Genomic DNA, 14,447 nt, shown 5'->3' on the forward strand with positions numbered 1-14,447 from the left:
AAGCGCGAGAAATAGAGGTTTCCCCAGTAACAGCTCACACGCTGCTTTATCAGGCATATAACATGCAAGTCCTAGGCTACTTCAGAAATACAGCGATATAAAAACAACTGTGCCTCATTTTGATATTTAAACATAAATGTAAGGAATTATTATTATTAAACGTGCAGTACGTTGCGTAATGTTACGTTACTCATGTTTATTTAACGAAGCCTTTTTGAAAATCGATCAGTTTTAAAATTGTGGCAAGTCTCCAAAAATAAATAAATGTATGGGAAACACATCCCGCAGCACAACCACCTGAGCCCAACTTCAGTCTCCTCATCACCTTGGCTTTAACTGCGTTTGTAGATGGCACCGCAGCCAGACCGATATAACACAGACCGGAAGTTAACTTAGGTCCAGCCGCGTGCGCCCGATGAAACCTAATCAGAAACCTAATCAGTTTTGATAAATACATAAAAAAAAACATACGAGTGTGGGTTAAAACCCAAACCCGGACCTCTGACACGCTAGGCAAAAGTTCTACCACTGAAACATTTGAGGTGACAAACAGATATATTGTAGCTTGATATTCACTATAGGAAGAAAGTGCAGCATAAAAAATAGCATATTTTAGCATTAAAAAATTAACATTTAAGGTGATCTGAGGGGGCGGGGGAGTCCAGTTAATGGGGCGTAATTCATTAGCTTTAATGAGAATTGTATATTTTATAGACCTACATTAAAAGTGTATTGCGTTTTTTATATTTTACATTTATTTCTTGAATGCTAGTATTACATCAACTGTAGCTGAAACGAAAAAACCACTGTATATTTAATTTGTATATTATGTTGTTTATATCCTTTGTCTTTATGTTTTTAATAACAGATTGGTTACCTGAGTACATATGTATAAAGTACAGTCACACTGTATGATTGTTAATTTTAATTGCTGTTTTTAACAGGAGATTTTTGTCTTTTCTGTTCTTTTACAGATCACTATTGCACACCAAGTAAGCAAAACTACTTTTTTGATTTCTTGCAATTGGTTTTCCAGCCCAAAACCTCGTCAAAAACTGAATGCAACGGTTTTTGTCTATGATTATTTTGTCAAAACATCTTTTGTCTATGGTAACTCTAATCTACATTAACTATTTAATTAGTATCCAGTTATTTATATTAAATTTGTGGAGTTTACAACTACTTCTGAACTAATAAAATAATAAACATTAAATTTGTAGAGTCACTTGGCCTCATACATTTTCCTTATGAAAGAGGTCACTGCAAGCGAATCCTTTTTGCCTCCCTTTAATTCGAATACATCCATAAACAGGCAGTTTGGAAAAGTGCTTTGAATATAGGGGAAATATGTCTAGCCTACAACACGAGGACTTATTGCCTTATCCGATCATTGAAAAATCATAGGCCTAGGCTACTGAATTTGTTCCAAGTGTTCAAATATATGTTCTGTTTAACTTAAATGCTATATTGTTTTGCATTGTGATTTTATCTTCTGTTTTAGATGCTCTTACTCAGCAGATGGGGACAGCTATCGTCACCCAATTTTCTTTTGCACAAGCTGTGCAAAAGTGGCTGCGCTATGCGCCAGACCGGGCAGGAGGGACTGGACGACAACTTATGCAGGCATCAGATGACAATGAAGTGTAAATAAAGAGTAGAGAGGCTAATAAACGTGAATTTGATTTTAAATAGTGTGGTGTGTTCTGTGTTTTATACAAGATTTCAAATGTTCCATTACTTTTTAACATCCTGGCTGTAGATAAAGCAGGCTATTTAATTTATGACATAACATTTAAAATTAACATTTAAAAACGATTGAAATTCCATTGAAATCACGTTGATCTATGGACAGAATTTCAACATTGTTTCAATATTAAATCAGGGTGCAAAATGATGTTGAATCAACATCAGAGTTCGATGTTGAGTCAATGACTTAATGTTGACACTGGAATGTTGATTCAGCATAATTTCAATGTCTGTTTGCTATCTGGGATGTGACGTCAGTGAGTGTGTTGTCAAGCAAAAAAAACGAGCGGTAGCAGTGTCTGTGAGGGAAAATAATAGATCCCGGCCAGTGTTGGGCACAAAACAGGAAAAGTGTAACACCTTATATAATTTTTTTAATCACATCTTTAGTCAAAAACAACGTGATGAATGCTCAAGTCCGATTTTATATATCCTCAAGTCCGAGTCCAAGTACGAGTCATCAGTCCGCGAGTCCAAGTCGAATCACGAGTCCAGAGAATGGTGTCTCGAGTCGAATTTGAGTCCGAGTCCAGGACTCGAGTACTCCATCAAAGGTTCATGCCTAACTCGCATGATGTGCCCTTAATTAAAGCAGCAATTTAAATCAAATAAAAAGGTGCTCATCTTTCATATTCATTGAAATAATGTTTTCTTGCAGTTAAAATAAAGAAACAGTTCCCATTTTGATCAGTTAAATGTCAGTTTTCGCCGATAAAATCAAGTAATGATCGCTGTACGGAACACCATTATAAGCCTGTACGAAACACTGTTAACCCCTATCATCTTCCGTACTCTGGCGGAGGTGGTACTTTTCACCACTTTTCACAAAAACTATTGGTCCTAAAGACATCAATCAAAGTGTAGACTGTATAATAGGTATTCCCCCGCAGAATGAGCACACAAACATGCTTGTCTGTCTTTCAACAATGGAGGAGTTGTCGATTGCGTGCGGTGAATAGCGAAAAGTGTATGTTAAGTATCTTAAGAAAACAACTCAAATATGACGTACAGTAAGTGTCTTCAAATTATTGATAAAATAATTAATAGCAAAAATGGTTTGGTATGACATTTCATTAATTTAACTAACATTGACATTAAATGAGAGAGAGAGAAACAAGAATTAGTTGTTTCTTTAACGGTCCTCTTTGTTGTCTGAGGATGCGCTGCAATGCGCTGTAACTCTACTCTCTCAACTGTCACCCAGAGTTCAGAAAATGCAGCTGAACTACACAGTGCAAACTTATCATATATTTAAGTAATTAAAATACAACTTATATATACACATGTAAATATAAGGGAACGTGTAAAAATAAAAATGAAATATATATATATATATATAAATAATTTCATTTGTGACCCAAACGATATGTAGGGTGGTACAGGTACATGCCCCTGCTGTGGAGGATGTACTGAAAAGAATCTTGTTTATAGATTAACAAATGTTATTCAAAAATATGACTGAAAACGTACTCGTATGTGACACTGAGACAGACAGTAAGAGAGACGAGACTGTGTCCCTCTTCTGACTGACTGCAGTAGAGTTCAGCATTGACTAGAGATAAACCTCTGTTCATTCTCAATATCAACTTTTGTAGACATGTAAAAGAAACCGAGTCAAACTGTGTAGGAATACGTGAAGCTGGTAAAGCTGTTTGTGGAGTTGTTTAATCATCCTCTGCTCAGGTATTGAGAGATTTAATGTGTAGTTGATCTCATCTAAAGCTGTACGGCTGGAAGTCAGTCGCAGGTGTTTCTCTTTCATTCAGTGATTCTGCTTGTTAACAGCAGGTGTTCATCACTAATGCTCAATCAGCACTTCATTATGTCATTTACTTCGTTACACTCAAGTACAGACTTCTATAAACACCAAGCAATGTTCATTTAATACTGAGAATTTTGCAGAGTATGAAGTGAGAGTCTGTTTTAACACTTCTTCAGCACATTTCCTCTTATCAGTTACTGAATACATGTCACTTTTCACACATCATGTTTGAACAAAACTAAACTTACAGCATCTATATACAGTCATTTTAATGCAGGAGGAAGAGTGAACGTAGAATAATACTGTTATGTTGAGTGTAAATATTTTTGTGTGTAAATATTGTAATTATGTAACATGTAAAATGTGTATATTTGCATATGTTAATATCTATATGATGATATTTTATATGGTATATGGGTTAAAATGTAACAAACTTTCCTTTTGATTGCAATAGAAACACCAAATGTCAACCTTTTGATTGATGACTTCCTGTTTGACCTCTGACCTCTTGCCCCTAGGGGATCGACTTTCGTGACCTTGAGATCAGCTACATCAGTTCACCTTTCACTCCCACAGAGGAGCAACAATAACGTACATTATGTGGAAAATAATGTTTTTTTTTTTACATTAAACCACATAAACACATCGCATTACACCAAATACTCAAAATAATGTTCTTTTTAGCAACGTCATATGACCCCTTTAATATAACTCCGACTAGATTCGTCTGAAAGAAGGAAGTCATATACCCATAGGATGGTCTTAGGGTGAGAAAATAATGGCCTAATTAAAATTTTTAATTTAAAGAAGTGCCCACTTCTGCTGAAAAAAGTCAGATCTTAACTGCAGGTCAGCGGTAATTTTCTCAAATATATATCTGTTTGAGTTTGTTTGAGTGTCCCATCTGATCATATGTTCATGCACATTCTGCCATCAGTAATATATATAATACAAATAAGTTAGATTTACTGAACTGATATGAGAGGAAATCATCTATGGGTGTTGATATATTGCTTCCTAAAATTTTACCCACTGCCAATAAAATAGTACTTTGGGACATTCCCAGAATAAATGCACTTAGACCCCACCATTCCTCATTCTCTCCTACACACTGATAATGGTGATGTACTGTCAAATTTGGCAACCACTAATGGAGCGCTGAAGAATCGCATTTTCATTTTCTAATCAAATTCCTTCCACATTTGACTAAAAATACCCTTATGACAGCCAGCACATATATTTTCCCCACATCTCATCCTCTATTACAGTATTTAACTCTAATTCCCAGTTTCTTTTGATATGAAACGTGTCATCAGATTGGTCCTGCATTAACTTCCTGTAAATATGTGCTATATGATTTTTAATAGGTAGACCAATAATATTAATAAAATATTTGTTTATAAAATATTTCAACTTAAACCTATAACATAATTGAGTAAAATATATTATCGTCTCCACTTCAAAAAAAAAAAATTATCTTTCCATCTACTAAAGACACCATCCAATATTGAAGGAAGAACATCTGGGTTACCTTTAATGGGTATTGCAGTGATAAGACTATTACTCCTCTAAACTTCTCAAATCTTAACAGTATACTGTATTTTTTATCTTCACTTTTTTTCTGGCTGAACTGTCAGAGAAACTCCAGGAAGTGAGTTCTCCATTCTGCCTCATTATCAATACCAAGCCAAGCAGCCCTCAGCTGAGCAACCCATTAATAGTATCTAAGATTAGGAAGGTTAAACCACCCCACCCCACCACTTATTTATTTGATATATATATTTTAAGTCTCATTCATGGTCTTTTGTTTTTTCCAAATAAACTTTGAAATAATTGTTTTCTAGTTTGTTAAATGCTGAGAGTAGAACCCAAACCGGTAGGGATTGAAATACGAAGAAAGTCTTGATAATATTTTCATTTTAACTGTTTCTGCTCTGCCCAACATGGAGAAAGGTAGTACTTCCCATCCTGCCAAGTCTTTTTTATCATCTCAAAAAGCCATGTATGCAGGTGCAGCTCAATAAATTAGAATGTTGTGGAAAAGTTCATTTCAGTTATTCAACTCACAATGTGAAACTTTGTTTATTACATAAATTCAGGGCACAACATACTGAAGTAGTTTAAGTCATTAGTTCTTTTAATTGGGATGATTTTGGCTCACATTTAACAAAAACCCAACAATTGACATCTCATCATTCTCATTATCTCAACAAATTCAAATACTTTATATTTGCATGGAGGTGATCAGTTTGTGGCTCTGCTGAGGTGGTCTGGAAGCACAGGTTTCTTTGACAGTGGCCTTCAGCTCATCTGCATTGTTTGGTCTCTTGTTTCTCATCTTCCTCTTGACAAAAGCTCATAGATTCTCTCTGGGGTTCAGGTCTGGTGAGTTTGCTGGACAGTCAAGCACACAAACACCATGGTCATTTAACCAACTCTTGGTGCTTTTGGCAGTGTGGGCAGGAGCTAAATCCTGCTGGAAAATGAAATCAGCAGCTACAAAAAGCCCGGGCCGGATTCACGAAAATCTTCTTAACCCTTAGGGGACTAAGCCCTTTTTGGTCCGTTTTCTCTATTTTTACATTTCGGCTTATAAACCATATGTAATGAGGATGGACCACCATGTATTTGGTATCAATGGATTCAGAAGACCCTAAGCTATCATAAGCATGCATGAAATATGTCTATAAAGGAAGTATGAGTGAAAAATTGTACAATAAACTAGAGAATTTAAAAGACGAAAATGAGATTTTTGTCATTTATTACTGAAAATCCTACCTCACACAACAATAGTTAAAAGTTTTTGACCCAAAAATATATTTTTCAAACTCTTTGCTTGACAGAAATGGGTTAATGTTCAATCAAATGTGTAAAGATCAATTAAATAATTAACTTTATTTACAAACAGTCCTAGGCGTTTTTTTAATTTTTGGAACTAAGCCCTTTTTGGTCTGTTTTCTCTATTTTTATATTTGGGCTTATAAATCATATGTAAAAGAGATGAAACACCCTGTGTTTGGTATCTATGGATTCAGAAGACCCTAAGCTACCATAAGCATGCATGCAATATGTTTATATAAAGGAAGTATGAGTGAAAAATTTTACAATAAACTAGAGAATTTCAAAAACGAAAAATTAGATTTTTGTCATTTATTACTGAAAAACACACAATATAGAACAGTTTTTGAACAAAAAAAAAATATTTTTTCAAACTCTTTGCTTGACAGAAATGTGTTATTGTTTAATCAAATGTGTAAAGAACAATTAAATAATTAACTTTTTTTAAAAACAGTCCTAGGCATGCCAGTGAGCAAAGCAAGGCCTCTCCAGGCCTTTCCAGTAATTGTTCCAGAGCTTGTTCTGCCGTAAATCTTTTACTGCTTGCCATTTTGATAAAACAATTCTGTAATAATGCTGTATCTCTCTCGAATTTATCTCTTTGTGCTCGCTAACACTCCGATCGCGTTCTGCTTTCTCCACCCTGATGCTGATTCTCTGAACGCTTATTGATTACATGTCTTTTACTTTAGTCCAGCCAGCTTTTACAAGGCTACAGCAGAGCTACAGAGTCCTCTGAATCGCTAGAAGACATAACCTTCCTCTGATTGGGTTAGAAAAAGACTCCTCCCAGCGGCAATTTTTCCATTGGCTGTTGCGTGTTGAATCTGCCTAGCACAATCGTTTTCATTGGCCTGTTTACGCAGTGGTATTGCGCAATAAGGGAAGTGTTTAATATACAAACTGGACACCGGCATCACCGGCAAAAAAACCTGCATCTCTCTAGCATTAATAGTTTTTGAGATAACTACACATTTGTAAAAGTATGCCATTTTGGGCGGTACCGCCTAATCCGTCCCCAGAGGGTTAAGAAATAAATTAACAAATTTCTTAAGATTCCACGAAGTTCATAAGAATGTTCTTAAGTGCAATTCTTGAAAGATTCTTAATAAGTTTTCAAATATATTCTTAAGAACATCTTAATTTTTTTTCTTTTGATTTGATTTGATTGTAATTTAGTATAGTCAATGTAGGCGTCCCGTATACGGGACGGGGGTGACAGTTAACAGTTTAAATTAACACAAGCAACAATGTTAAATAAGATATTTCTGGCGACGTTCTGCAGCGAGTTGAAGTTCCTTTATGAAAAAACACTTGAAACATTTCTAAATAAAACAGTTCCTCTCTGAATAAAAAGGGGCTTCACAAACACAGAAGAGGAACACAACACAGTCCAACGCGTGAGAGAAACTAGTGTTAGATTACTGACACTGAAACTTTCAGAAAGTGGACAAAAATACAGAAAAGGGAAAATGAAGAGAGAACATGGGAAAAGCATCAGAGATATCTGTGAAAATGACTTTGTTACAAAAGGAACATCTGGAAAAAGGACCACAGACAGTCACACAACGAGAATCCAGTCATCTGAACTCACAGGTAATGAGATTAATTAAACATATTTCATCACACATAATAGTGGATAAATAAAGGTAATAAAGTAATGTTTGTGTTGATGGTCAGGAAGTGATGGTGTGATGATCAGAAGGTCCAGAGCAGCTGCAGTAGTGTTTGTGCTGCTGTGTGTTCTTCTGCTGACTGCACGCATTATACTGTGTGCCACCTTCACTCAAGAGAGACAACAGCTGCTAACTACGATCACCAACCTCACAGAAGAAAGACAACAGCTGCTAACTATGATCACCAACCTCACAGAAGAGAGAGACCAGCTGAAATCAGAAAGAAATGATCTTCAGAAGAAGTTTGTGGGTAAGTTTCTTCAGTCTAACTGGTAACTTGCTCTAAAGCAGACTCAGATTTGAAAGTGGACTGTACTGGATCTGTCATGTGGCTAATGCTCGCATTTACTCACAGCTATAAACACAATCTCAAAACTACACACCAACTTGTACAAACTTACACTTCCAGTTCAAAATCAAATATTTTAGTCAAAAACATTCTCTTTTATTCAAAGTTTGGACACAAACCGGTCAAATACACAGAGTACTTCACTGCCAAAAGAAGTGAGATCAGTTCAGAAACCTGCTTTTGGGAATGGATCAACGTATATGAGAGAATACAACACAAATCAACGGTGCAGATGCAGTTCAGCAATAACCAATATAGTCTAGATGGAAATAGGGGTCCACGCGCACCCCCCAGCTTTTTTTATGCCACCTGATTTTTTTAAATCCTTAAATTGTCTATTTTCATAATCTGCCAGGTGCCAAGCTGAAATAGTGTCCCAAAGGGTTCTTTTTTAACCCTTTGCTGCACCCGACCGGAACACGAAAAATCTAAAAGTGAAATAGAAAGTGGCATAACATTAGAAGTAAACAACATACAGAGACAAATGAGCACATTTTTCCATACAATTCTGACCCCAGGAATTTAATGGAATGGTTATTTTTGACATTTGACAACATATTGACCTTATTTCTGGACACAAATAGCAAAAAATGGCCAAAGATGTGTAGAGGATCAACTATTTTTTCGTTTTCTCAAGCGCATAGGGTGATTTTTTTTTTCACAACCTGTTATTTCTTTATCATTCAAGTGTCTATTTTAAGATTAAATTGGGTACCAAGCTGAAATAATGTCCAAAATGCTTAATTTTTAACCCTTTGCACCAAACCTGAAAAATCTAAATATGATTTAAAGTAGCATAACTTTTGATGTAAACAACTCACAGAGACAAATGGACACATTTTTCAATACAATTCTGACCCCAGAAATGGTTATTTGTCATGTTTTATAACATTTTGACCATCTGTGGTCAAAAAGAGCAAAAAAAGTTATTTTGACAGCGTTTTTTATTATACTTAGTAGCCTGAAATAGTTTTACTTTTGAAGTAAACAAAACAAAGCAAATTAACTTAAATTTTAATAAATAAATAAATAAACTACAGAAAAAAAAATCCAAAAAGGTCCAAAAAGTTGACTGAGCATAAACTGCAAGTTTTTGATTTTTGGGGCTTTGCAGTTGGTGGTCGTCGGTTCGTACCTGCAGATCACCATCTCCCACTGCTCTCTTTTTTGGAAAAATTTCAGGAAGTATTTGAAACTATAATTAAGATATACCTTTGTAGTCATAACTTAAAGTGATTTTTCAACAGTTTTTACTATAATCACAGGCTTTTGGAAATCGGATCTGTATTCTTGACTAGCAGTGTTGGTAGCTTAGTTGGTAGTTGTTTTTTTTTCAGACTCAATACTTCATACATACTTACCAAGGAGAAAATTAAACATTGGCTGAAGTGCCTCCAAAGAGGATTCGTTCCCGAACACGTATTTTACATGTCTCAACTCTTTCTGAGTATAGTAATTTTACAACACTCAACACATGCAGGTGGGGAGGGCAAGCAAGAAGCTATCATATCTACACAGTATATGAGATATGAGACTCTGTAAAGACGTCAGTTCACCATACCACATGAGGGATATTTGTGAACAGTTTCCGTTGAAATTTGAGAACTTGACTTTGGATACAATTGGCTATTCACCAATACTGCTATAAAAGCTTTACAGGGAAAATACACTCACCTAAAGGATTATTAGGAACACCATACTAACACTGTGTTTGACCCCCTTTTGCATTCAGAACTGCCTTATTATACGTGGCATTGATTCAACAAGGTGCTGAAAGCATTCTTTAGAGATGTTGGCCCATATTGATGATAGGATAACATCTTGCATTTGATGGAGATTTGTTGGATGCACATCCAGGACACGAAGCTCCCGTTCCACCACATCCCAAAGATGCTCTATTGGGTTGAGATCTGGTGACTGTGGGGGCACTATTTTAGTACAGTGAACTCATTGTCATGTTCAAGAACCAATTTGAAATGATTCGAGCTTTGTGACATGGTGCATTATCCTGCTGGAAGTAGCCATCGGTCATAAAGGGATGGACATGGTCAGAAACAATGCTCATTCCTTTGTAATGGAAGCTAAGTATCATCCATCATGCAGAAACAACTTCAACACAGAGTACCAAACCCATGAGCGTGGAGGGGAGAGAGTAGAAAAGAAAGCAGACAACACTGACAGCCTGCAGGCCCAGAAGATAGCAGCACGTAACAAGTCATATTGTGTGGTAAAGGATTACATTCTTAGGAATGAGATTGAATGCAAAGAGGTTGTCCAGCTAAGATCCATGAGTAACTTGTACATGAAGACATTGGAAAATCAAGGTTTTCCTAATCCTGAATACCGCAGTGAGAAATTGGCAAGACAGTTACAGGGAGACAAAGACATCTCTCATGAACTCAAATTCTCCAAGGTGCAACAACATGAGTGTATTAAGTCGAACCTCATATACAGCTCAGCATTACTGTAGATGAAGCAGTTGGATGTGCATACAAACTTGGAACAGCTGACCAACTTCAAGAAACAGCACTCACCCTCCACCCTCCAAAGAGTCAAAAGAAGCTACCATCGACATCTCTATCGAAGCAAGTAGGTGAGTTATGAGTTAACTTACTGCTTTCGAGGTCCTAGATTGTCAATGCTGAACTCTTTTTGATACAGGCATTTGATTTTGATATTTACTAAAGCAATTTTCTGTCTTTCTAGCTCACAACCATCCTTTCACATCTAGGACACTCAGAAACCTATTACTTCAGTATGAAACTTGAGACAGCAATGACAGAAAAGACAGAACAAATTGCTTTAGTAAATATAAAAATCAAATACCTGTATCAAAAAGAGTCTGTGTCTTCTCACACTTTTCGCCATCAAGTGTTCCAGTTACCAATGAGCTCGGAAATTGTACAAGATGCTCTGGAAGAAACACGTCCATCTTCACAGCAACTAGTTCCTGTGCTGTCGGGGGCCATGGTAGCTCCTTTGGCTCTTTGAATGCCTTTATAATGTGAGAATGGAGAGTAAGTGCTGCTTCTTGAAGTTGGTCAGCTGTTCCAAGTTTGTATGCACATCCAACTGCTTCATCTACAGTAATGCTGAGCTATATATGAGGTTCGACTTAATACACTCATGTTGCTGCACCTTGGAGAATGTGAGTTCATGAGAGATGTCTTTGTCTCCCTGTAACTGTCTTGCCAATTTCTCATGTACAAGTTGCAGATAGATCTTAGCTGGACAACCTCTTTGCATTCAATCTCATTCCTAAGAATGTAATCCTTTACCACACTCATGGCTTTGGTACTCTGTGTTGAAGTTGTTTCTGCATGATGGATGATACTTAGCTTCCATTACAAATAGGTCCTTGCCCTGCAGCTTGTGATAAAGAGCCTCTTTCTTTAATTCCTGTGCCCTAGGTTCAATAACTTTCCAGCCTGGTTCCTTGTGTTTCCAACTCTGAAACTTTGTAAGCTCTTCAGTTTTGCCCTTGAACTTGGATTTTGCTTTGTCAAAGAAAATGCACTGATTGGGAAACAAGAAGGAACATCTTCTTGGAGCTCCTTCAGATTGAACTGACAGTGATTTGACATGGCGCAGAGAGTCCCTTTTCAATGATAATGATTCACCAGATGTAGAAGCCTTTGACACTTGTAAACGATTTATTTTCCCTGTAAAGCTTTTATAGCAGTATTGGTGATAGCCAATTGTATCCAAAGACAAGTCCTCTAATTTCAATGGAATCTGTTCACAAATATCCCTCATGTGGTATGGTGAACTGATGTCTTCACAGAGTCTCATATCTCATATCCCCCACCCAACTAAGCTACCAACACTGCTAGTCAAGAATACAGATTCCTGTGCTTATAGTAAAAACTGTTGAAAAATCACTTTAGGTTATGACTACAAAGGTATATCTTAATTTATAGTTTCAAATACTTCCTGAAATTTTTCCAAAAGAGAGAGCAGTGGGAGATGGCGATCTGCAGGTACCAACCGACCACCACTAACTGCAAAGCCCCAAAAATCAAAAACTTGCAGTTTATGCTCAGTCAACTTTTTGTATTTTTTATGTAGTTTTTTTTTTTTTTTGTATTTATTTAAGTTAATTTGCTTTGTTTTGTTAACTTCAAAAGTAAAACTATTTTAAATATCTTCAGGTTCAGAATAGGTGAAGTAAAAGGTTAAAATAAACCCTATTTTAGGCTGTTAAGTATGATAAAAACGCTTTCAAATGAATTTTGACTCTTTGACCACAGATGGTCCAGATGTTATAAAACATGACAAATAACCATTTCTGGGGTCAGAATTGTATTGAAAAATCTGTCCATTTGTCTGTGAGTTGTTTACATCAAAAGTTATGCCACTTTAAATCATATTTAGATTTTTCAGGTTTGGTGCAAAGGGTTAAAAATAAAGCATTTTGGACATTATTTCAGCTTGGTACCCAATTTAATCTTAAAATAGACACTTGAATGATAAAGAAATAACAGGTTGTGGAAAAAAAATCACCCTATGCGCTTGAAAAAACGAAAAAATAGTTGATCCTCTACACATCTTTGGCCATTTTTTGCTATTTGTGTCCAGAAATAAGGTCAATATGTTGTCAAATGTCAAAAATAACCATTCCATTAAATTCCTGGGGTCAGAATTGTATGGAAAAATGTGCTCATTTGTCTCTGTATGTTGTTTACTTCTAATGTTATGCCACTTTCTATTTCACTTTTAGATTTTTCGGGTTCCGGTCGGGTGCAGCAAAGGGTTAAAAAAGAACCCTTTGGGACACTATTTCAGCTTGGCACCTGGCAGATTATGAAAATAGACAATTTAAGGATTTTAAAAAATCAGGTGGACCCCTATTTCCATCTAGACTAATAAGAAAAGTTTATTTTCCACTACTTGTCAGAATCAGAAAGAGCTTTATTGCCAAGTATGCTTACGCATACAAGGAATTTGTTTTAGTGACATAAGCTTCCAGTACACAGAGACAACAACACACAGACAAAAAAAAAAAAAAGAGATTTACAAATTGGCAAATAAATAAGTGTATAAACAATTGTGCTATAAATTATAGTGGAATAGGATTGAATGAGATGCAGGAATGTTCTAGGATGGAGGGTTAACAAATAAATATAAGGATATTGCACGTTTATAAGCATAAGTAGGGATTATTTAACTGTTCATGAGGTAGATTGCCTGGGGGAAGAAACTGTTCTTGTGCCTTGCTGTTCTGGTGTTTGCTGCTCTGAGACGCCGGCCAGATGGCAAAAGTTCAAAGATGGGGTGACTTGGATGTGAGGGATCCAGAGTGATTTTCTGAGCCTTTTCCTCACCCTGGATGTATACAGTTCTTGAAGGGTGGGCAGGGGAGCACCAATAATCCTTTCAGCAGTCCGAACAGTTCTCTGTAGTCTTCTGATGTCTGATTTTGTTGCTGAACCAAACCAGACAGTTATTGAAGTACAGAGGACAGACTCAATGACGGCTGAGTAGAACTGTTTTAGCAGTTCCTGTGGCAAGTTAAACTTCCTCAGCTGGCGAAGGAAATACAACCTTTGCTGGGCCTTTTTAACAATGGAGTCAATGTGATTGTCCCACTTCAGGTCCTGAGAGATGGTGGTTCCCAGGAATCTGAATGACTCCACTGCAGTCACAGGGCTGTTCATGATGGTGAGTGGGGAAAGTGCAGGTGGGTTTCTCCTAAAGTCCACGATCATCTCCACTGTTTTGAGCGTGTTCAGCTCCAGGTTGTTAAGACTGCACCAGACAGCCAGCTGCTCAACCTCTTGTCTGTAAGCAGACTCGTCACCGTCCTGGATGAGGCCGATGACTGTAGTGTCATCTGCAAACTTTAGGAGCTTGACAGAGGGTTCTTTAGAGGTGCAGTCGTTGGTGTACAGGGAGAAAAGCAGAGGGGAGAGAACACATCCCTGAGGGGCGCCAGTGTTGGTGGAGCAGCTGTTTAATGTGAATTTCCCCAGTCTCACTAACTGTTGCCTATCTGTCAGAAAGCTGGTGATCCACTGACAGATAGAGCTAGGAACAGAGAGCTGGGTCAGTTTGGTCTGAAGGGCTGTTGGGATGA

The 14,447-nt window shown here is 36.8% G+C and overlaps 1 protein-coding gene across 1 annotated transcript in view; it reads left to right on the top strand.

Moving 5' to 3' along the window:
- Positions 1-7,752: 7,752 nt before the first annotated feature.
- Positions 7,753-14,447, top strand: part of LOC113078664 (CD209 antigen-like protein C) — a 39,497-nt gene continuing 32,802 nt past the window's right edge. The window contains exons 1-2 of the mRNA XM_026250995.1: positions 7,753-7,942; positions 8,027-8,272. Of these exons, the coding sequence (XP_026106780.1) occupies positions 7,819-7,942; positions 8,027-8,272 (370 nt within the window). The 5' untranslated portion in view covers positions 7,753-7,818. The remainder of the gene's footprint in view (positions 7,943-8,026; positions 8,273-14,447) is intronic.

The sequence above is a fragment of the Carassius auratus genome, unplaced genomic scaffold (genome assembly GCF_003368295.1).
Source record: "Carassius auratus strain Wakin unplaced genomic scaffold, ASM336829v1 scaf_tig00026283, whole genome shotgun sequence".
NCBI classification, from domain to species: Eukaryota; Metazoa; Chordata; class Actinopteri; order Cypriniformes; family Cyprinidae; genus Carassius; species Carassius auratus.